This window comes from Lampetra planeri, chromosome 17 (assembly GCF_965212315.1).
Source record: "Lampetra planeri chromosome 17, kcLamPlan1.2.h2, whole genome shotgun sequence".
NCBI lineage: Eukaryota > Metazoa > Chordata > Hyperoartia > Petromyzontiformes > Petromyzontidae > Lampetra > Lampetra planeri.
Window position 1 is genome coordinate 3,895,614 of NC_136123.1, and position 24,288 is coordinate 3,919,901.

At 41.5% G+C, this 24,288-nt stretch overlaps 1 protein-coding gene across 3 annotated transcripts in view; it reads left to right on the top strand.

Moving 5' to 3' along the window:
• Window positions 1-24,288, top strand: part of LOC144723278 (teneurin-3-like) — a 469,866-nt gene that overhangs the window by 237,395 nt on the left and 208,183 nt on the right. For all 3 annotated transcript variants that reach the window (XM_078601881.1, XM_078601882.1, XM_078601883.1), the window contains one exon: window positions 19,116-19,533. In XM_078601881.1, the coding sequence (XP_078458007.1) occupies window positions 19,116-19,533 (418 nt within the window). The remainder of the gene's footprint in view (window positions 1-19,115; window positions 19,534-24,288) is intronic.

Below are 24,288 nucleotides of genomic sequence, written 5' to 3' on the forward strand. Positions count from 1 at the left end.
ATCGTCTATTCATCTGCCGTTGTCTGTTGTGCATTGTGAAGTGTAAATACAATGTGATATATATATTTTTTTCTTTTAATCGTCTGAGAATCTATGTCGCTGTACGTGAGAACCATTGCAGACCAAGTAGGCGCCATCCGTTTTGCGCGTGTCCACCCAGCACTTGAACTCATTATCTCAGTGTTGCTGGCCCAGTGCACTGACATGGTTGCTGTGCAATCCCTGAGCCACCCCCTGCCACGAAGGCCCCTTGTCTGGTGCACAACATTTTATCAGCACTTAATTTTTTTTGGGTTCCAGCAAGACCTTTTAAAATGCAAAAAAAAAAGTGTGGCTTTTATGACATCAATTCTCATCGATTTGTCTGAACTAGTGGCCGGTCAAATGGATTTTCTTTTAGATATATACAAATATGTTACCTGGTGATTGTGTACTTTACACAACATTCATTTCAGTGGCCGAGACTTTAACGTAATTAAACGTAACAATGGTATTAGTTGCTCTCTCATAGCATCGTTTGTTGATCAGGATGCATTACCAATTTTTCTTCACCTGTTGGTGCAATTTGGTACCAATGTGTTTTTTATCCAACAATAGTTTGACATTGTTTCTGTAATGTTAAATTGTAAAACAGCAAAAAAGATGTTAAACAAATGATTATTATTATTGCACGGCACTTTGTCAAGCCAATGATGAAATAAGGCCTCTATCCATGTTCTACACGTCACGTGGGCTGTTTGACCATATTTCATCCCACCAGTGAGTGTGGCTTGGTAAAGAGGGGCCACCCAGCACTGATTGAGATGTCACTCGCAACTGATTGTAGCCATGGTCGCGAATTGAACTCAGACTGCCGGCTTCAAAAGCATGAACTGCTGTGCCACGGTGCCACCCCACATTAAGAATAACTCCAGGAGAAATTTCGAGTATTTTCTCAAGTAAGGTTAATTATACCTCATTTATAGTTAAGAAAAATGTATTTGATGGTCCGCTTTAATTACATAATCATTGTGGCAGAATGGATTATAATATAACTTCATTCGCTATAATTATGTTCCAGAAGATTTTTTAAATAATGTTGAATTGCTTTCCATAACGCTAGTATTATTTCACAAATACATTGCTATACTGAAGACTTGTGGAACAAATATAACAGTGTGCAAATTGGCAAATTACATGATTGTAAACATATTACGTGTGCTAGCTAAAATACTGACGATTTCACATTCGGGTTCTCCAGTCCTCTGCAAAGAGGTGACCCAATTATTTTACGATTGCCCAGCGGTATGATGATCTCATCCCTGCTCTGTAGACGGGAGAGATTGATGCCTCGCCGAGTGGTGATATGCTAACCATCTGCTCGGCACTCTATCTGGAAAGTTCGTCTGGTCTTTTGATGCAAAATTTGACCCCCAGCAGTGAGAGTGAATTCCCAGTCTACCAGGATAGATGGGTCAATAATGCGATCATCAGTCCTGTGCGAACTCAAGGCATTGCATGCACTAGATAAACTTTTTTTTTTAAGCGAGTTGATGAATAAGATAAGTGTGTAACGATATTGAATGCATAAGTCATTGTTGCCTGCCCTGAGCCCAGCTCAGTGTATGTTGGATTGAGATAATCCTTGTGTTTACAGGAAGCTATTATTAGTCAAATTACAACATTTCATGGCATGATTGTGTAATAACAATGGGAACAAAGCTATTCGCTAAACGATTCATTATTTAGGATAAATAATTCTCCAATCATCCATGGCAAAGACATTTACTTTTTATTAAATCTTGACAAAGGAGGTCAGAGTACATGGTTGATTTGTCGAAAGGTAGCTTCAGAAGGAGGTCGCTTCATGTTTGACCTCCAGTCTTACCGACTGAAAAAGTTCCAATTAAATCTACAATGCTGCTTGACCAGAGCAAGGTACAGAGAGTTGACTTTACTTTTGTGGTGGTGGTGGTGGTGGAGGCAGCAAATGGGTGCCTGTGTGTGATTGTTTGTGGAGCGAAATCACACAAACGGCACGACACACAAACACTTTGTGAGAGTGAGCTTTTGTGTTTGCTGGCGTAATAGCCGAACGATCCAACCCCATCAAAGAGATAATGTCCCAAAATGAGAAATTCCTCATTGTGGGAAAGCCCAGCTAAGCCTACTGCACACGTACTGCCTAATGATATTTGGCAGTAATTGGTTTTATTCTCACAGATGGGCACAGGAGGAAGCTCACAGAATTGTATTTTAGCAATTAGATGCGTTTAAATCGTTGCATCCTAAAAATGCCTATAACTTTGAAGTGCGTTAAGACAGCATCAGCAGCTTGGAAGTAATTCATAACTGTGAATTATAAAACCCAATAATTATACCGATGAAAGTTTACGAATCTTTTGTGAGCTGTTATTTTATTTTTTAAACAAATAGAGGGATATTATCACAGCTCAATGAAGCTAGCTATTCTCCACTAAACGTTAATGAATGGATCAGTCGTGCAATACCCCCCCCCCCCCCAGGCAATATATCTATGCAAGGTCATGCTCGAGCGGATGTGTGTGTGTTAATAACAGCAAAAATATGATGCTTATGCATTCTGAACATTTTTTCAAACATCTCTTTATGTGCGTTAGCACAGATGCATGTTGTATGAAGTGGGGGGGGGGGGGCGGGTTTATTCTGAAATAATTGCAAATTTAATTAAAAATCAGAAAGGCAAATTGGAGGATATTCCAGCCAAGCCACAGCAAATTCTCGGCACTTGTTTGCTTTGAAGCTTCTTTCATATGCATATAAGTGCCATGTGGGTGTTGCGTGAGATAAATTAGTGCTCTGATAATCCTTTGACTCAGGCCCCTTGCGTGTGCTGTAAAAATAAGTTGCACGCTGATTTTACCTTTTGTTAGAACATGATTTTATCATTATTATTGTAAGTCATGTTAGTAACCATGGCAACGTAAAGATATATGGTGGAATACAGTATTTTAATGTTCAATTGCACTCCACACAGCTTTATTTAATCCCAGTTTAGCAATTCCTTGTTATTGTCTGCAAACTTGCTGATCATCAGTCGTGCTCTATCCACTGCTGGATGAAGACCTCCTGAGGTCACGACCAATGCCACGTCATCCTGCGATGCAGTAATCCACCTCGTTCTTGACCTTCAGCTCATTTCCCCACTCCTTCCCTGCAGTGGTCATCCTCTTGGGTATGTCCTCTGCTTTTGCTGTCATTCTCTCCTGAGTCCTGTCCATCGGCCATCATCCCTCCTTGTCATGATGGGCCCTGTCCCACTTACGTTCATGATATCAACATGGTGTCTTTGAGTTGTGTTTTTTTCTCTCCTCGATGTATTTGTTTCTCTTTCTGTTCCTCCGTTTCTCTTTCCATCTTGTCAGAGTAATTCCCGGAATGCGTACCTCAATGCTTATTTGTGTACTTTTGAGTTTTATTTTTGTGAGCGTCCATGCAACTGATCCACCCGGCGTAGCAGGCAATATTCCCTTATTGCATTTTTTTTCTCCGTTTGAACACATTGATATGCGCATGTGTTTTTTTGTTCTATGGTCATTTCTTTGAAATAAATATAAACAACGGCAAACTTATTTACTTCGCGGATATTTCGTATTTTACAGCCCTTAGTCAAATCACCGGTGGATGAAGGCCTTACCATTCTGTGTTGGTCATGGCGCTGTTTGACTGTGTTCTGCCATGCTGGTCAATGAGGGTTGCTGAAGTGGGGGTAACTGGGGGGGGGGGGGGGGGGATGCAGGTGGGGGCGGGGGGGGCAGGAGGTGTCAGGACTCGCCATTGATGTTAGCCATGGCTGGGATTCCAACTCAAATTACCGAGTTAATAGTGTAAAGTACTAACCACGGTGACATCACTCCACCTCAATAGGCGTTTAGAAGATGTGTGGAAGGGGTTGCTTTAATCCACAGAGAGCGCACAGTAACACCGTCGTTGTTTGGTTCTGAGGTCCTTTCTTCTGTGCACACTTGACCTACACGTGAGAATTAAATTTCGTCCGATTAAGATTTTTTTTTTTAACTAAAATTAAAAGTGTTATGATTTCATTATTTAGTTTCTGGACCATCTTCAAAATCGAATCAGCTTCCGTCCTCATTATAGCCATGCTGCAATTGAATTTGTCACAGCAATTGGTTTGGCCATCCAGCGAGGTCTCGTGGTTCGAGGATGGCACGAAGCTTTTCTCTCGACAGACGTTTGCACCGCCTCTCAGGCTCTCTCTCGCCTACTTTCGCACTTTCTCACGCGGGGTGTCTTGCAGCGAGTAACTTCCCTTCCAATGCACTTACTTGAAAATGTATCGCAACGGCCTTGGTGTGTGCTCATGTCACTACAGCATTCACGGTAAGATTTTTTTTTTTTCGAATTGCAGCTTTCGTGCTGCACGCATCAATAAGGACGAGACAACGTGGGCGACGGTGTCACTCACAAAGAAGGCTCCCGTTTTCAGGGCCCCGCACGGAAATGGGTCCGTCACATTTGTGCACGATGCTTGTGTGCAAAGTGAAGAAGAAGAAGAAGACCGGAAGCAACATTCTTGCCCGATGAAGCTGATTGTAATTATCAGCGAAACGTCGTACTCAATTTTTGTTTTTTAAAATGCTGTTGATTCTCTCTACAGCACACCGGTGGGCTAAAGAAGTGATTTATTTTGTCCTTTGAAAAACGTGACACATTTTTTACTGTTTGGCTGTGTCGGGTGGTGGAGGGTTACGACACATTTATAAATAACGCGATCTGACCCAAAAACCTATATTATGAATAATATTGGTCGCGAAAGCCTACGTGTTAAAGATAATTGGAATTGGACAAGTTATATAATCAGGAATGTGTTCCATGTGCTCCTATAATTTCCATTACTCTGTAAATTATTGCATGAGTTTTGAAAAGAGACGGTTTGAGAGATCGGCACGTGCCAAGTTTTGATGCTAAAAGGACCCTTTTAAATACGTGCCAATTGTGTTCATACAAAAGCGTGTGTAGTATAGCTTTGCGTGTAGCAATCAGCATCACCATAGCCATGATCTATCCATGATCTATCCACTGCTGGATGAATGCCTCCCTATGTCACCATGATTCCACATGGTTTTACAATGCCCTAATCTAGCTCACGTTATTGCTCTACCTCCACATTGGTCGTCATATGGCTGCCATACAACCACCATTCTCATCCAAGCACGGCTTTAATCTCTACTGGCAATGTGTCCCACCCTAAGTCCACTTCCTATTGTTAACCTTTAATGTGATGTCTCTGAATTGCATTTGTTCTCCCACTTCGGGGTTCCTCCTTCTATCTCTCGGTGTATTTCCCAGCGTGAAACTGTCTATGATCTCTGTATTTACTCATCAGTTTTTGTTTCATCTTCTTGGTTCTTTCGGTAAAGTCACGTAGAATGGAAATAATAAAATAATAAAAATAAAACATAAAATAATTCTCACGACGTTTCGGCCACAACGCAAGCAGCCGTCCTCAGGTGGAAAACAGGTCTGTGTCTTCTGTCTTCTCGACCTCTGTCAGCATTCACGCTTCCAATTTATATTGCATTATCTATATGACATTAAGGCCATTTTGCAAAAGCACTCCAACCCACTCTCTCTTGTTTCATTTATTTGATTATTTTGATCCTGATCTACCTTCTAGTTATGTCTATCCAACTCTTATTCGTGCTTCGGAGAAATCTAATGTCGTTTTCATTTATTTATTCTGATATTTATCTGCAGCCCGACTCTGCAGCATTCTTTGTTGAGTTCTTCAATAATTAAATGTCAGGACAAAAATTGCCTTAGAAACCAAAAATATACACTTAACTGCTTTTTAACATCTTTAGAAGTATATATTTCTTCCAGTTAATTAACATTGTTTGTTGAATGATTGTCGTCAGCAAATTTTAGGTGGTTAAATATAAACGTCTTTGGCTTAAACAATCCAATCCAGTTTCTTGAAAATATCCCCTAACATCAATTTGAATACGTTTGGTGAGAGTGGATATCCTTTCCTGGGTGCCTACTAATGATTTAAATATTTGTTACTTCCTACATGTATCTCAGTGTAACTGTCTCATCTTTAAAAATGGCTTTGATAAATTCTCTCGATATATATTTGATTCGGCCTCGGTTAGTGAGGGCCTGGTAGGAACGTTGGGTTGCTCGGTCAATGGCCAGGGTCAACGGCGGCATGGTGTATTCCGCAAATATGCCCGACTGTGAGGGCGGGCACAAGCCGGCGTGAGTAGGTTAAACGTTGAGTTTTATAAGGGCACCACGGGGTGACCAGCCCCTCCCCACCCAGCCCCTTCCCACCCAGCCCCTCTCCACCGTCCCCTCCCCACCCAGCCCCACCCTCCCCTCCCCTCCCCAACAAGCCCCTCCCTCCCCACCCAGCCGCACGACGGACGGACGGACACAATAATCCCCTATGGGCTGGTGTAACCAGGAGGTTCCTACCTGTATAATATCTGTTCTCACAGGCTACAAACATTAGGCATTCGTGTGTCCTCTGTAGCATTTTATTGGGAGTTTGTGGTCAATGGTGGGAGGAAAAAAACCTCTCCTAAATCTAGCTAGTTCATGTGACTGGTTGGCCTCTAAATTGTCTATTATGTGGTTGTCTGTGATCTTTGTCACGCTTATTGCAAATGTAAAATGGGTGCATTGTTGCATCGCAAGACGTTGGAAATGGTGATGATTTAGAATGGCTTTCATCCAGCAGTGGATTGATCATGGCTGACGACGATGATGATGATGATTTTTTAACAGATGATGAAGGCGTTCATTTATTTCTCCGTCAACATATGTTTTAAAAAAAAAATCTGACCATCATGTGGCGAAGTATGCTTGAAAATACCCCAGCTGCCCTCACAAGGGACAAGACATCCTAAATCACAGTCCCAAGCAATTCTGGTTCCACCAGCCACAGCTTTGGCTGATAGATGAAGGAGCAGAGGGGAGCTAAGATTGGCTGGGTACAAACTGGATTTGGCTCTTGCTGAATATAGTCAAGGCACAGTATTATGTGATTAAATATGAATGAATTCCCGAATTAATTTACATTCATAGAACACCTCGGATTAGCACGGTTGGCTCTGTACGGTGTGAAAGAAGTTTACCTACATATGCACATTCATAGTATGCACTTTTTAGCCGAGCACTGCCAGTTGTGCATGAGAATTGGTCTGTCAGTTATTTTCAAATGGGAGTTAAGCAACGTTACTGAAATGAAATTCCATGGAATAAAGTAGTTTTGCCATGAAAATAATTTAACATTGCAATTACTGCACGACACGCGTCGTTATCGTCAACTTGTAAACAACCAAAAATGCTTGGTTTAATGCTTTTGCAGATTGCTTAGCGCCAACACGCTTGCCATTCAGCGCAGAGTGTGATTTGTTGGCGCCTACAACAATCAAATTATAGTTGCATGGATTACTTCTATCAATACCATAGAGCATCGATGGCAAACTATAAAGCAAAATATGGGTCAATACTTTGTTTTAGGACGCAAAGAAAAATGCGACTACAATTTGTCTTGTGATGCTGCATTTTTTCTCAAAACTTAAAACAAATTAACGTATTGATTTTAACTTTCTTGTTTACATGTATGTATGTTACAAGTCTGCAGTCGTACAGTATGTTGAAATGAAGGTATTAGTATTATATCTAAATAGCTGTAAATAATTTATATATACAAAATCATCATCATCAGTCTTGGTCAATCCACTGCGAGATGTACACCGTACGTAGTCAACTGTTCTAATCGGATTTGCGGGAAATGGTCATGCGATGGTATGATCCACCAGGAGCCTGCACACGAGCTGATTTTATTACTCCATCTCCTCATCGGTTGCCCTCTCGGACGCATTCCATTACTTGACGCCACATCATTATTATTCTGGACCATCTGCCACCATCCCTTCAAGTGACGGGCCCTGCCAAAGCCCCACTTACTTTTCTTAACTGTTTAAATGATTCCATTAACCTGTGTAATGCTCTATAATTCACATTAAACGAAACTGATTAAAGCCGTATATATTAGTGTTGTTGGAGTCCTGGAGAGACACCACGTTTTGACGTGTGCCTTGTTGTGCCGGGCTGGTCACGTGCGCACGTGCGTCACTCAACCCAGCGTGATGATGCGGTCATTGTGCGGGGTGCGTGTCAAGTCGAGTGACACGGTGCTCGTCCACAGGGCATGGACCAGAATGGATTTCACGAATTTAGGAGAATGTACGATGACCCTCGCGGTGAGGATAGCATGCAAAAACAATTGCAGGCTGCGCCTGGGGCACAATACTGTACTTATTAATTGTTGCATAACATCGCGCGCGAATCAAACGTGTGAGTTGCAAGCGGATTCGTTCGGCATGAAATTATGTTTGGAATAGAAATTGGAATTTAGGGGGCGCGGTTAAGGTAGCTAACAGGACTGGCAAGTACCACAGCAATGGGTTCGTCGGCATTACCGAGATGCTGGATTTAGAACCATCAGCTGACAAATGTATGCATTATTAATCAGGTTCTCGTTTTCAGTGAGTGTTATTGGTGGTCGCGGCAGAAAGGCACTAAGCAACCCACTTATTTGTCTCCATAGCTTAAGAGGGGATAGTGGTTAAGAAAGCCCCTTGATGGATATGATGTAAATGGCTGCGGTGTCACTTGAGATTTATCCAACGTTGTGGCCATGTTGCAGCAATTCCTCAAGGTAAAATACTTCACTCTTTTGACTGCATAATTGCACCGCAATTGGCATGTGTTTTTGTAAATAAATAAATACAAGTTTCGCAGCAGAAAGTGGCTTGCACTGCCTGCAAGAACAAATATACGTTAAAAAAATATTTAAAATCTTTTGATCATTGTCATTACAACAACCATTGGAATTTAAGCTGAGAGGGAATGAACGGAGGCTTTAATATAATACAAAAAAGCTGCCGACCTGGGTTCTAGATAAACAAGAGAAAAAAGACAGCAACCTACAACAAGTCAACAAAACAATGACGTTTTTGTTGGGTTAAATCTATAAATGTGTCGTGAAAACCCGCCACCACCCGACACAGCCAACTAGTAAGGGTTGTCACGTCAACAGAACGTGCCAATTCGTCACTGGTACAGCACTAGTGTATAATGTAGTGTATAGTAGTGTAGTGGATAGTAGTGTAGTGTATAGTGTAGTGTATAGTGTAGTGTATAGTGTAGTATACTAGTACAGCAACACCGGTGTGTTGGAGAGCCAAGCCACAACATTTACAATCTGAGTACGACGTTTCGCCAGTAATTACAACCACCTTCATCAGGCGACAGCCAGATTTGTGGAGAAGTCCACCTGTTTCGTTCCTTATATAGAGGCGTAGATGTGGTGAGCACACTTCTGCGCTCTTGCACAAAGTGTGGGGGGGGGGGGGGATTAATGATTCAACGTACATTATGGATGCCCATTTTGCGAGCCCAAAGAGATAATGTTTGTTTGATGGTAAAAACTCGAAAACATAGCAATGTGGGATCAATACTTTGGTAAGGGCTAACAGATGGAAATGTCCAGGGCGTTGGGGTGGAAAGATGTTAACTACCTCACCTGGTATAAAATAGGTCATGGGTTCGAGCCCAACCCTGACGCCTGCTGTATATTTGGAGTTTGCGTTTGCTCCCCCGTGGTCGCGTGCTTTATTATTTGGGTCCTCCGGTTTTTCCCTCCACATTTAGAAACATGCTTTAAGAGTATTTGGTTGCTGTAACATTTAGACATGATAAGCCACTAAATTTGAGCTATCATTTGTGGTTAGGTCACTTCTGAAAAAGAGCTAAATAGCTCCGTGGGCCTTACCTGGTGAAATAAAAAAACACGTTTAGTTTAATTAGATATAATCATATTGACTGTTCATGAACGTAAGCGGGCTTGTGAAGGCCGAATGTGATGTGAATGGTGATGGAATAGCAGCTCAAGGAGAGAACATGCCTGAGAGGACAGCCACTTTTGAGATGGAGCAATACAATTGTCTCGTGCAGACGTGAGATGGATTGTGGCATTGTATGAATCTTGCGAAATGGTGGCAACATTGGGAAGCCTTCATCCAAAAGTAGATATAACGGCGGCTATCGTTTAGTGCGGTCGTATCACTACAGTTCTCTGCGGTGAGTACAATGTCTTTTAAAAACAGCGGTGCTATGCCTCTCTAAATAAAATGAATGCTAACCGCTTGCACGTTCCGAGATTCAGCGGTGAACGGGACCCCCACCCTCCAACTTGCAGACGTCTCAGAATGGGAAAGGGTTAATATTGTAAAGAGCAAGTACATAGTTCACGTGACGTGTTATTTAGTTAACATCCTGCGTCAAAAAATATCCTCTTTACAAATACGGGCACAAAACAAACGTAAATAGATTGAGTCAAGTGATGTCCTTCTTGTAGAAGCTTGAGAAGTGCTGCTTTAAGGCCAATTAAAACCTCGCACTACCTTGGTCATCCAATATGTTCCAGGTGCCTTTAAACAACTTGGCTGACTTTTTTAATTAAGTATTTGTTTCCAGTAGAAAACGCAGCACTTTTTGAGAATGCAGCCAGGTTTTAAGCCTTTAAAAACAAAATCTTGGTGATGCACATTCAGTAATGGAATTCAGCTCGGTGATTGTATTTTACCGCCCATAAATTGGACTGCTGTGTTCAGCAGCCTTTCCTCCAGCCTGGTAACCACACTCCACAATTCAAATTGATTATCAGTCACCGCAACACAGCACTCTCTCAACTCAGCTAATATGAGCAGGCATGCCGAATACGTGTTCCTCGAAACGGGTGGCTCCATCTCGCGAGATCGACTTCACCGATGCCAAAACTTTCACCGGAGGTACGTCTAAACAATAACACCGTTGCTACCACTTTCAGAGCAGCGGCGATCGAACCTTTGGCTGGCTATGTGAGAGGTGGGGGGGGGGGGAGTCAAGAAAAAAAAAGATGTGGCTGTCTCATGCTCGTGATGCACAAGGAAACGTGTGAATATCGTTTGGGAACGAGTTATGGTGGGAAGAGGCTCGCAGGTCTGACGTAAGGTTATTCGGCCAAAAAAAAGTGTGATCTCCTAACTTTATCCTTAACTAAGCTCCTTGACATTCGTGGTATTTCTATATTCAGAAAGTACATTGGTGAGCGGGTGTGCACGTTTGCAATATCTCGGACACCAATTTTTTTTTGACAGCCACTCATTCAAACTTGCACGTTGCATGAGGCTCAAGATATCCAGTTGCTAGAAGCGGCATAAAAAGCCGCCACATTTTTACGCACAAAAAAAAAGAATAACATTTACCATGACCATCTGGCTACCCGCTCAGCCTCCCACCACCCACCTCGATGAGAAAGCCCCTTAACCCAGGAGAGATGGGTAAGCCACGTTTGCTAGGCGCTGTATTAAAATCGCCTCAATTCTCTACCTGCCGCTTATTAATTGAGACCCAGTGGGAAATGCGGCATTACATACAAATGTTGTTTACAAAAATCTGCCATTTGAGAGTTAGTCTCCTGTTAAATGAGGTGGTGAATTATACAAAGCAGTACAAAACAAATATATGTAAATCAGCATTTTCCATTTGTGAATCAAATGTACATTTCATAACAGGTTTCCGTGCTTTATATCCTCCACCACAAAATATGTAAAAGAGGCAGTCTATGAAATCCCAGCCAAATCTTCATAACATTATTTTTTTTTTATTTTTTTTTTATCCTATGCTGTGTTATTGTACATATGCACAAGCATGTGCTTATGTGCCTAATCAGCATTACTTCATTCGTTGGACAATACAAATTGGCTGAGATATAATAAAGGTGTGTGTTTTGATAAAATTCCATCTCTCTTCTCAACACATTTGTCAATAACAATGGCATGAAAGAGGTAACAATATATGTAAAAATATTAAATAATATGAGATCATACTATGATTAGATGATCTCTCTGCTATGAAGATGAGCCGTTGTTAAAAAACGTCAACTATTATATAATTGTTTCCTTTTAGGACAGTGTTATTGACGCGTGTTGAGTTTCAATTATTGGTGCTTGTGCACCATTTATCCCACGCACTAATTGTTTTTTCTTCTCTTTAGATTCTAATGAGTAAAATACAATTCACATTTTAATGCTGTGCTTAACGGAATTCATATTTATTGCAATTGAAACTATTTCAGTGTTTACATTGTACACATTGCGTGGGTGACAATGTCAGTGGTGCTCAAACATTTAGAATTTTATTCTTCATACAGATGGCTGCTATTTTAATTTCAGGATATTGGAATTCTTAAATGGATAAGCACATCAGCGTAGCTTTATGTCGACCTGTACAATTATCAACCTCTTATTGTCAACATCGACTTAAAGGATTTTTTTTCTTCAGGTCCCATCATTTGGGCCGTTACGAAAAAATCCATTGGACAGATTACATGTATCCCTCTCAGGCCATAATATATAGTATGTTTCTTAATGCCACCACATTATTTCAGTGTCAATTTATCATCCGGGGTTATTGGTGTTTAAATCTGCCCACAATCATGTCATGTGATGGATATCAAATAATTTTCACAATAATCTATGCCAGTTGTACGCATTACTTATGTGTGGTACGAGTTTATTTGCAACTATTAAAAATCCAGCTAAATGTGATGCCTGCAAGCGTAATGAGTAGATTGCACTGACAGTGACTCAATTCCAAATATTGTGCAGGGGTGAAACCATCCAAATGCACCATTCTTTTCAGTATTTATGAGATTTCTTTTTAGGTGGGGTGTTGGCACAGTGGTTACCAGGGCTGCCAGATTTTTGGTAAATAGCACCCAAACTTATGGACAGAATAGCCAAACATTGCTCCATGTGAGAGGTTGCCAGTTCGATATCCTGGCATGGCAGTTGAAACAATGGTACAATGGTTTGGAATCCCTCCTGCCTCCCTTCACCCAGCATTATAAACGGGTATACTCCCTGCAACTGAAAGTCTTTGCCGGTGGGGTGAGCAAGCAATTGCAGGGCTTGCACCTCGCTGTTAATCGTACGATTTAGTATTGCTTTGCGAGGACACACACCTGAATTTCCACGGACACTTCAGGTGCACCCCTCGAAGAGGAGGGCATCTCCCCACATACACAGAGACACGCGTTTTTTTTAAATCCTTTATATTAAGTTCACTTGCTTGCGCGCTTACGACCGTGCCATTCTTTCGGTCGTTTTTTAACCCACTTCCCGTGATCCAATCGAGCTGACATTTTGCACATAGACTCGTTGTGCATGACAATTTATTTTCGTGAAAAAATGTTTCCAAAATTTTCCACTTTTTAGGAAAAATTTGTTTTCATATTTTATTTAAAATACCAATGTGATAAAAATGAATACTCTTACTCAAGAAAAACAGAAATGAATAATAAAATAAAACCCATGCCACGCATAAAAAGGATTTATAGTGAAAAACTTTGTTTTACGGGTTAATTTTTATTGGTCGTGTTGCCCTGCCCCCCCCCCCCCCCAACTAGAAATTAAGCATTGCAAGTGCACGACAGCTCACGTCCTCACTGGGGCCATCCATCAACGGCCACCCTGCAGAGCACGCTCAGAGAATCCTCACCTACCGACCCCCCCTCTTCGCCGCATAGTTCAGACCATAATCTCATCGATTGCCATCTGTTCCCTCGATTGAAGGAGCACCTTTACCAAGAGGCGATCCTCTGTGATAGTGGCCAAGTTTAAATAAATGCCTGCAAGAGGTAGCAGTGAGTCATCAAACGCCCCGATATCGATGTCGTTCTCAGATTGTGTCGTGGACTCTGCTGTGGGCAGTGGCGGCAGCAGGCTCTGCCTGCCAAATGCTCCCTTTGGCTCGTCTTGTTAGCCAGGAAAGTAATTCAATCGTATCTGCCGTTATATAACTGGTGTTTATGCAATTGGTTATTTTAATGTGTTCCGAGGCCCGGGTTCCACGTAAAGATGAAGACAATTGGTGTTTGGAGAAGATAATTACTGTAATCGCCGTATTATAAGATGCTCCTCAAAGTCATACGCGTTAAAAACGTGTACGCGGTGTCAATAAAGTTCTATAAATCTGCTCCCGCAACACACACACACACACCTGCTGGATTGCAAGACGCACCACCAACGTTTACTTTATAATTCAGGTGGAAAAAGGTGTGTCTTATAAAATCCTGAGAATATGATAAGTGCAATATAGAGCTTAACGTTGGAATTGATGGCGTGTTAAAAGTGTGAAAGCAGTCTAAGTTTCACATAAATGCCGTTTTTCGTGCTTGCATATATGTTAAATGCATGAACACATTACTGTGGAAGTTGTAATAATAATTCATTGAGAAATAAATTACGCATATTTATAGTCTGTACACACTGTATACAATTATGTTAATTGTGCACGTATGTTACTCACGCGATTTCTCAGGGGAGCAAGTGCTTCAATTAAAGCATTGGACATGACAGAGGACCGGAGTTTGTAAGGAAAAACAATTTTACAGCAATACAAGACGGCAAGCCTTTTGTCCAATACCCATCACTTTTCATTCAGTGATGTTTGTAAATCGATGACTGAACCTGAATGTGTAATATTGTTTGTAGCTTGGAAACAGATGCGGGGCCCTGCTCTCCTGCTGTTGTATTGAAGAGACCATAATGGTCTGTTCTTTGTGCCTGGAAACCATATTCAATTAAGCATTTTTTTTTTCATATATGCACAGAGCATCGCAGTTTAGAAAAAAGCTTGGCCAGCAAGCCAAAGCTTTTGAGTCTCTTATTGTTGTCATATGTTTTATTTCCATTTGCCGCTTGGCAAGAAATCTGTAAAATTATACTCTGTTTGGGATATGGGGTTCAGTGGTTTCATTACACACATTTGCCTATGGCGCTGATCTGCCAAGGGTCTGTACTAGCAAAATAAACTTTCACATTTATTTAGATCACAATTTACTGAAGTCCATATTTTCTTCAGATGGAAATAGGCGTGTGCAATGTTGTATGAATACTGTATTAACATACATCCAACTTGAATTGTTTACTGCTATGTAATATGAACACACTCCCTCCACAATACGCAGCCATTTTATTTTTTAGTGCAGAATATATAGTACGTACATGAAATACCTATCTCATTTTGAACAATTGTACCACTTTTTATTTGTCTCTTTTTTCATTAATCACAGGAATTTACCTTTTACTTCATATTTAAGGAAACTAAATTTTAATTACTTTATTGGCAAAAGGACATCGAAAATCCCCTACATTTCTACGAGGTTTAATCAACCCAGTGCATGCTCACACAATGCATATATTAAGATAAAAACATTGTTATGCTGACTATCCTTCCTAAAAATGATACCTAACGTTTATGCGGGTCACATAATTGAGTTGTGGTCTCTGTGGAAGCATCGCAGCGAGCAGTGGTTAGTGCACTCCTCTGTGAACCCGGCACCCTGAGTTTGACTCCTGGCCACAGCTAACCGCATTTAGCGAGCGATATCTGAAGTGGACCTGGGAACCCCTTTCACCCACCCACACTTACCAGCAGAGTGAAGTATGATCAAACTACCCCCCTGCCCGACACAGCTTAGAGAGGCCTTCGTCTAGCAGTGGATGGACAAAGAGACGTAATGTATGGTTATTATTCGTATTATTATTACAAAGACACCAAGGTGCATTATCTTGTCTCATCAGAAATGGATTTCAATTTCAGCCGTCAGGTGTGGGTGTTATCGGCCATCACTCATATTTAATTTACTCCTTCTCCAGCTTTGCTTTCACTTGTAGCCTCGCTAACATTGTTGTTGCATTCGACCTCTAAGAACAGTGTATGAATGCGACGCTTGTCATCAGCTCACACATTGGTTTTTGTTATTCATTGGTTTGCAGAAAGTGTCCAGCATTCGACACTTAGGAAACGAGCATTGTCCATGCAGTTAAATAAGAGTTGCAATAAACTCTTTGTAGTGGCAAGAAAAGCATAGGCTTTCAAGCTGAAGTTATCATATCTGCCACACACCAGAGGTCGCAACCGGGTACCTGATACCCGTACCCTACCCGATACCCGGCTACCCGTACCCGGCTGGGTACGGGTACCCGTTTGCGACCCTGGTGCGGCCGGGTACGGGTACGGGGTAGGCCGTGAGTCACTGGTGAGTAACCGTTTGTCACTCATTTTCGGGTAGGGTACGGGTACGGGTAAGGAATCAAAACCCGTTTGCGACCTCTGCCAAACACACAGTGTCTGGGCTGGCTTGCGGTGTTCAAGCCAGTATGGTTGATGCTGTATGTAAGTTTATATTGATATGACTATGTACGTTTCTGGTCAAGAGCAGGATATGAGAAGCGTGAATTGTTTTATTTAATTGATACAAAGTGTGTGCGAAAAAAACTAAAAAATCTCCCCCCATCAGTAGCAATTTCAGTTTCCATCTCTAACTTGTGTTTTTGCCGTGTACTCCGCAAAGTGGTTCATTTTGGATATAAATGTGCGGCGGCCCGTTTGTATTGCGCACATTATGCAGCCTAATCTAACCTCTACCTGCACCTGATCTCGAGCGCTGTCGCGTTGATGGATGACTGTTTGGTAAAGGCCATTTTTTAAGAGAAATATGATGCTAAAAATGGAGCTTTGTTCTCAGCCAAGGCATTGATGCCCTGCCTTCTAGACGCACCGATTTGAGTTTGCAAATGCTAAACAATGTTTACCGACGAGGAATACATTTGAATCTATTTAATTATGTTGACTACTTTGAAGTAAAAACGTGCATGTTGCGAAGATCCTACTTTAAAAAAATTTTAAACATGTAAATCGCTGCGCGGAGGAAAATATTATATCAAGTGACAAGTGGCAGGTAGTCTAATATTGGTGAAGGTTGTGAAGCATCCTTCCTGTACGCGACGGTTCAGGCAGAGTAATAAATTATAAACAAGATTAATAAAAAATTGCTTCTGTGGGCATGTGCAGAGGGATTTTTCAGTAACAGTAATGAGCATAGATGGACAATTAATCACAATCGTCACGTCAATGCTGGTCAGTCTGATATCCATTTGCTTTGTTATTTGATAGTAAATTTCCCCATTGCTTCTGAAATGGTACGTCTATCTGTATTTTCATTACAGGAGAGCAAGCATGGTTTATATGGAATGCATATTTACAATTTTCATTCATAATTAGTTTATTTTGGGTTAAATTGTGTAGGTCTAATGTAATCTATTTTTGATAACCCCTTCACCACCTTACAGAACAAATCAGATCAAGTTGTCACGTGGGCAAATTTATTTGATTTTCAGCTCCCACATGACAGTTGAGCTTTTTTTCACACCTGATGATGCTGGGTGTAATCTCCATTTAAAGGACAACAATGTCTAAGATTCAGCTGGCTTTTTAACATTCCTCCGGTTTTGCTGGAAAACCCCACAATCAATGGGCATATTCACACCGATGACAACTGGCTTTGATTGGCTCTGTTGGGTGGTGAACATTGTACCTGCACAACGATCTAACCCAAAACAAAGCCTACGTATACAATGTCTAATTTTGTAAAAAAATAAAACATTGGACATACAGCAGCATTAAAATAAAACGATGATATGCATGGGAAATTCAAATTTTGTGGTGACTTCTGCCTGAATTTAGATTTTTGTTTGTGTATTTGAAGTTATATACATGCCTTCCAGAGAATCCTTCCAGGTGGTTTATGAATTTTAAACAAAACAATTTAATGAATTCGGCTCCTGGGGAAAATAAAGGACGCGCTTGGAATTCTGTGACAGCAATTGAATTATATTATTTCTCAACAAAAAATAATAGCCGCACAAAACATAGATTGGTGACACTTAAGGTATTTGAAATGTTTTGCTATTTTAATTTTCCTCTGAAGATCAATGGTCCATATTTACAAAGTGGTCTTAGTGTTTTGAAAACCAGCCTTTGAGGCAAGCACCTTTAAAGTGAGGCCTATTTTACTTTCATAAATGTATGCCTTAGGCAGTGGACTAACACTAGGCCTAAGCATTTTGTTTGTTTTGTGATTCCGTATTTATAGGTTTAAAGTGGTCCTGATATCACTTTCGGAATACAAATAAGAGCATCTTTCTCTACACATGCAGTATGTATATAGGACAGTCAGTTACAAACGGTTCACACACCATTTTTTATTCACTTTAATAACTCCTAAAACGAACCTGGGTTTTTGTCATTCAAGTAAAACGTATAGATGAGGTTAAAACAAGAGTACTTTAGTTAAAGTGACTTTTTTAAGTATCTCACAATAAAACTATATCGCTGTCTGTCACGTATGTTGCGTTCTTAGAGAGTAGCGGTAGCATAGCAGTTAGCGTGTTGTGCTACGAACCTGGCAACCCGAGTTCTATTCCCGTTCAAGACGATTATCTGAACCAGTCATAGGTCTCCTCTAGGTCGACTCAGCCTCAAATGAGTACCTGGCGCAGTGTAGAAACATCGCCATTGGGGAGACAAAGGCGGCCGGGCGTGGTGTTGGCCACCTACCCCTCATGTGCCGTGCCGGCCTTCATAGGTGCTCCCTAACAGCACATGTCCCAACAGTCTATTAAGTCTATACGGGGGATCTTGTCTTTGTATAGTTCTATATGAGCATCTATAATGTGAACGTTTTTTTCGTGCGGCTTTGCTGGCAAGTTCTGAAGGTTAATTTTATAGTCATGGTTGGAGCTGTCACGAAGTATTGGGTGTAGAACACAAACAGTATTTTTGACAATCTTTTAGCGTGTCAGCTCACTAATTTATTCTTAGGTTTTTTCGGTAAAGTCACGTATGTAAAAAATTAAAATTAATAAAAGTTCCACCTGAAGACGGAAGCTTGTGTTGCCTCCGAAACGTCGTGATTTTTATTTTATTTAAATTTTATTTTACTTTTATTAATTTTAATTTTTTACCTACGTGACTTTACCGAAAAAACCTAAGAATATGAATCCTTGCAGTCACGAAAGCTTCAAATCTAGAAGCTCACTAATTTTCAATACATACTTTCGTGCGGGAGCTTTAAATAAAAAAAATATATACATGAACTCCGTTACATTAAGAGCCCAGCGTTTGAAAACAACCGTCCCCACCATCCCCTTGCTCCTGTCGCTTCTCAGACCCGTTGACTCCATCCAGCCACCAGCAGCCGTCCACGATGCGTCCGCCGCTGCCACCGCATCCCAACGAGCGCGCTCAACACAAGCTCGTCCACGCGCCGAGCCAGCACCTGCCGCACACCTCCAGCCCCCAGCAGTCCTTGCACGCGCCCCACGCCGCCACCAGCAAGCACCACAAGGCACCGGGGCTGCAGCAGCAGCAGCAGCAGCACGGCCGGCGCGCGTCGGGGCAGCTGGAGCAGCAGCAGCAGCAGCAAGCCTCCTCCGTTGCCCCCGCGCACCACAACTCGCTGGGAGCACGCAGCTCCCTGCGCGAGCGACGCGGATCCCGGCAGGTGTCCGTGCAGCCCTTCCGAGCGCCCGAGCCTCTGCACCTGCGTGAGAGCTGGGAGCTCGTGAGCATCCCTCTCGACAGCAGGTGCGGACTTTTTGCTGGCTCTCTTTTGAACTCTTTTTTTTTATTTAAAAAAAACTATAAAAACTTTTTTTTTTATAAAAAAAACTTTTTTTTTTAATAAATTAAATTTCGCTCTATCCAGTGTGGGTTTTTTTTGGGTTGTGCTGGGTGTTCGGCGTTAACGCCCGAAGTTTTTGCTCTCCGTGCTGGGAGCTTCCGATGCTAAAGAAGTTCCTGAAGAAATTTCCCAGCATGAGAAGCGATGATGATGATGATGTCTGACAGTTCGCTTAACCTGCTGAGAGCTCTCAGCACATCGAGTGCAATGTTGAACCTCACGCCAAGCCACATGCAGTATGCTCGGAAAACACATCAGAGAGCCATTCGGGACTACCGCCAAAACTTGCGCAGTCGAAATCCCATTTCTTTTATACATTTTGCCGATGTATCATCACCACTTGTGGCAGGGAGGAGGTTTCATTATCCGTGAGAAGAACTTCCACTGTGAATATGGCACGCATCAAATTGTTGGAAACAACCCAAGATTGGCAGACTAGGAGTTAGGTCGCTACCTGTTGTGATGCTTATGTCACTTGTGAGCTGTGAAGCAAGTTACATTTTTGCTGCTACCATCGTCACATGTTGTACCAAAAAGTGGACATATCGATTTAATGATATGAACAAATCTGGCTGCTCCCTGATGATACTGGTTGTAATTACTGGTGAAACGTCGTACTCAGATTGTAAATGTTGCTCTCCAACACACCGGTGTGCTGTACTAGTGACGAATTGGCACGTTCTGTTTACGTGACAAACCTTACTAATTGGCTGTGTCGGGTGGTGGCAGGTTTAGCGACACATTTAAATTTACGTGATCTAACCCAAAAATACCCCTGTATTATGGATAATCAAATAAATTTGAAAATTTTGCCACTGAGAATGATTTCCTTGCCCCACCCAGGACTGCCTAATCTGTGAACACATCCAGTTCAAGCGCGTTGGCTGTTTGTTCACAGTGGACATTTAAGATCGACTGATGTCATTCCATGTGACTGGACCGTTGTGCGCTGGCATTATAATCCTCATTTGGCAAATTCTAAAAAAAGACACGCACATCACTCAATCGGCAATGCACATGGCACCATCGCCACCCGACTGTGAAACTACGGGAGAATGCAAATCCTTTTTTTTGTTGGATGAAGAATGTTCTTTTTGCGCGTGTTTATTTTTTCTTTCATGTTTACATCAAGCAGTGCGCTTCCTCGCGAGCGTATTTTGCACGGCACTCAACTTTATGCATCCTGAGAGCCGTGTGTTCGAGGACATCTGCTTCGATCCTTTCCACAGGCCTCTTCACGTGTGCCTTCATGTGCGCGACGAATTAATGTGGATAAAAAGCGGTCACAAAACTTTTAAGAACAGGATACTGCAGACGTTAAAACGTCGAATTAGGATCACGCTGTGGTCACGTGGTTTATGTATCCCTTTAAAGTTCTCATATCCAAATAGTTAGCGCGTTCAAAAATAAGAAGTGATTGTGAGTGTATGTAAACTGGAATTATCCGGTTCTCAATATATTTTCACCAGCCCTTGTGTGACTAATTCAAGTGATATATGGGCAAAAAGAAAATCAACAGAAAATGAAATTTCTTGCACACAAGAACCTTTATAAAGCTATACGTCCCTAGAACATGCATCTATTTTCGAGAGTCTCTTCCTTTACCAATCACGGCAATACATGATAAAATTGCAGTCACATCACCAATGGTGATATATTCTGTGGACATATTATACTGCAAGTGACATTTTATAGGATTGCATTTAATACAAAACACGCGGTATATCTACTACGTGTGTGGGGATATATATAGGTACAAAATTAAATCACTGACCTAGAATTTTTTTCTGAAAGGTTGAAGTATTCCTTTCCAAACTGTTCAATTATTTGCCACAACCACATTCCCTGCTTGATATCAGGCATAGCTGGAAGTGAATGCTTGGGGCAATCTGTTGAGCCTCCTTGAATGCACGGAGACACATTAACCCTTTTTTTGGCACCCACACTCAGCCAGACACGAGAAGGACACCCATATGATGGCAAGGCAAGGCTCTTTGCCTTTTGCTCGCTCTCTGTTCTAAAGTCTCAACTTGGCAGCTGAAGTCGCCTTGCTCAAGTCTGGCACTTTGATCCCCACGCAAAGTGACCTTGCAGATTGATTTGTCTCTGTTTTTCCTTCATGCAGCCAGATATAATAATAATATTACAAGCGAAAATGTATACGGCGAGCAGCGAAAGGATTAACCGCGATAAGATATGGTACAGTAGATAGCATTGGATTGGTTGATGCGCAGGCCAGATGAGATAATGTATAAAATTGTGTTTTTAATATCATAAATAGAATTACTGATATCATCGGTTCCAAATTAAATGCCAGCCCTACTTTCCACTTTGATTGAACTGTACTTATATGAGCTAGAACATTACATTCTCAGCCAGTGATGTACAGTAGTTCATGGCTGGTTTGTCATAGTATTATAATTATGGCCTTTGGGGCTCTGGGGTAAAATACTTTTTTTATGATGCACAGCACTTTTAGCTATAAGTCAACCAGAGCATGAGAAAACCTTTCATCTATAACTTTCCCCCACTGAGAGCAGTGAAGGGAATTAAAGTAGCACAGAGCAGGGGCTCATTTACACGTCGCTATGAAATACATTGTTCATCATCCATAGATTGAGTTTTCCTGGCCCAGTTTTAGAATAAGTGAATTGTCTTTGTTCATGCAGGGATTGTGCTGGGATATGTAAAAAAAATATATACGAAGGCAAATTGGTCAAGTCTTCAGCTCAAGGAGTTCAGTAAATTAAAGCTTTTTCACCCAGTTTTGACAAATTGCAAAGAAAAGTAATGGAAAGCCACGGCGGTGATGTAATTTATGGGGATGGCAACCTGATAAGCAGCCTAAGAGGCTGCAATCGCAGGAAAAAGAAAGACTGTGGGCATTCCTGAAGGATCATCTGGCAATGCAGACCACCTATTGCTTTTGCATAAAAAAAATCCAAACCAAATACATTCGCTCTATATTTCATAGCCTAGCTATATTACAAATTTCACGTGAGTGGTCCGGTCATCTATATGAGATGGAGAGTGTGGTGAGACTTTTACAACACACCGCCCATCATGCAACGTCTTTCGAAAATGAGCGCGCGATGCAATTTTCATCGGAGCTGTGTTGAGGAGTGCTGAAGCCAGTGGCTTTAGTGTTTTGCAATAAGCTACCCAATAATTAATTCTGGAATTAAGGCATTAAGCACCGGAATTAATGTCAATAACTATAATTTGAGAACAGCGTTGTGTAGCAAGGTAATTAATACATGTCAGTTGGCCAGACACAGCACTGGCTGCACATGGGAATACGTTTAGACTTGTTCATCCCTGGGCATTATCCAATGTGAATACAGAGAAGTATTGGATGCAGACCTGCTATGGGTTTGGTTCACCAAAGCTCATCTCTCTGCCCATTCGTGATGGGGCCTTTTTTTGCCAAATGACAGAGAAATGGTTTGGTATTCTTAGGTTTTTTTCGGTAAAGTCACGTAGGTAAAAAATTAAAATTAATAAAAGTAAAATAAAATAATTTTTTACCTACGTAACTTTACCGAAAAAACCTAAGAATTTGAATCCTTGCAGTCACGAAAGCTTCAAATCTAGAATTAAATGGTTTGGTAGTTTGATCGCTTTTCGCATCAATTGCAAATTATGCCAGACCACTCAGGGAAATTATATCGGTGCCAAGAAATTGTGGAGCTCTTATCCGGAAGGAATTTCTTCTTGTAAATGCTTGTTGCTGATTAAAACTGATCCCCCGCAGAAAGCCTCGGAGGTTGTAAAATAACATAACAAGGAACGTTGTTCGCTGCCAACAGTTATAAAAACGCAACACTTGTACCAGGTAATTGTTTGCACTTAACAGATCAACTATAGTGTTTATTTTTTTTAAATGCTACCATGTTGTGAAATACTTGCAAAAAAAGCTAAATATCAGAAGTCTGTTGTGGAAAAGTCGAAGACATTAACATGAGGTGAATTGTATTCTTTACAATGTAATTGTGTTTTTAGTATTAAAAAAAAGCAAGGTTGCATATCATAACACATTTACTGTACATTCAACAATAATACCGTAAATGACAAGCAAGCATAAGTGTTTTAAGATGTCAGTATAAAGACAAAGATTCCCTGCGTAAGCGTCAACAGACTTGTGGCAAGTGCTGTTCGCGAGCATCTATGAAGGCGGGCACGGCATACAAAGGGCGTGGACGGCCAACACCACGCCCGGCCGCCTTTGTCTCCCCAGTGCCAATATTTACACACAGCACCAGCTACTCATTTAAGGTGTATTTGACCCAGGGAGGCTTCAGGACCATTTCAAATATTCGCCACTGTCATTGGTTGTGAGCGGGAATCGAACTCGGGTCACCGGGTTTGGAGGCCAGTACATGAACCAAGCACTTTACCGACTTTACCAAAAATACGAAAGAGTATGAATCCTTGCAGTCACGAAAGCTTCAAATCTAGAACTGGAGGGTGTGTTTATGATACAGAGGCACTTGTTAGAAGCTTGGAAAGTTATTTTTTTGTCATCAACAATAGGGGTAGAACTGCATCTAATCATAAAGCAGGTCCAACACTGTAGAGTCCACACCTGATTGAGGATCACAATTATAATTTTAAGGGGTTCTGCCGTGAGATTCCCAGCCACGCATCATCCTCTGTAC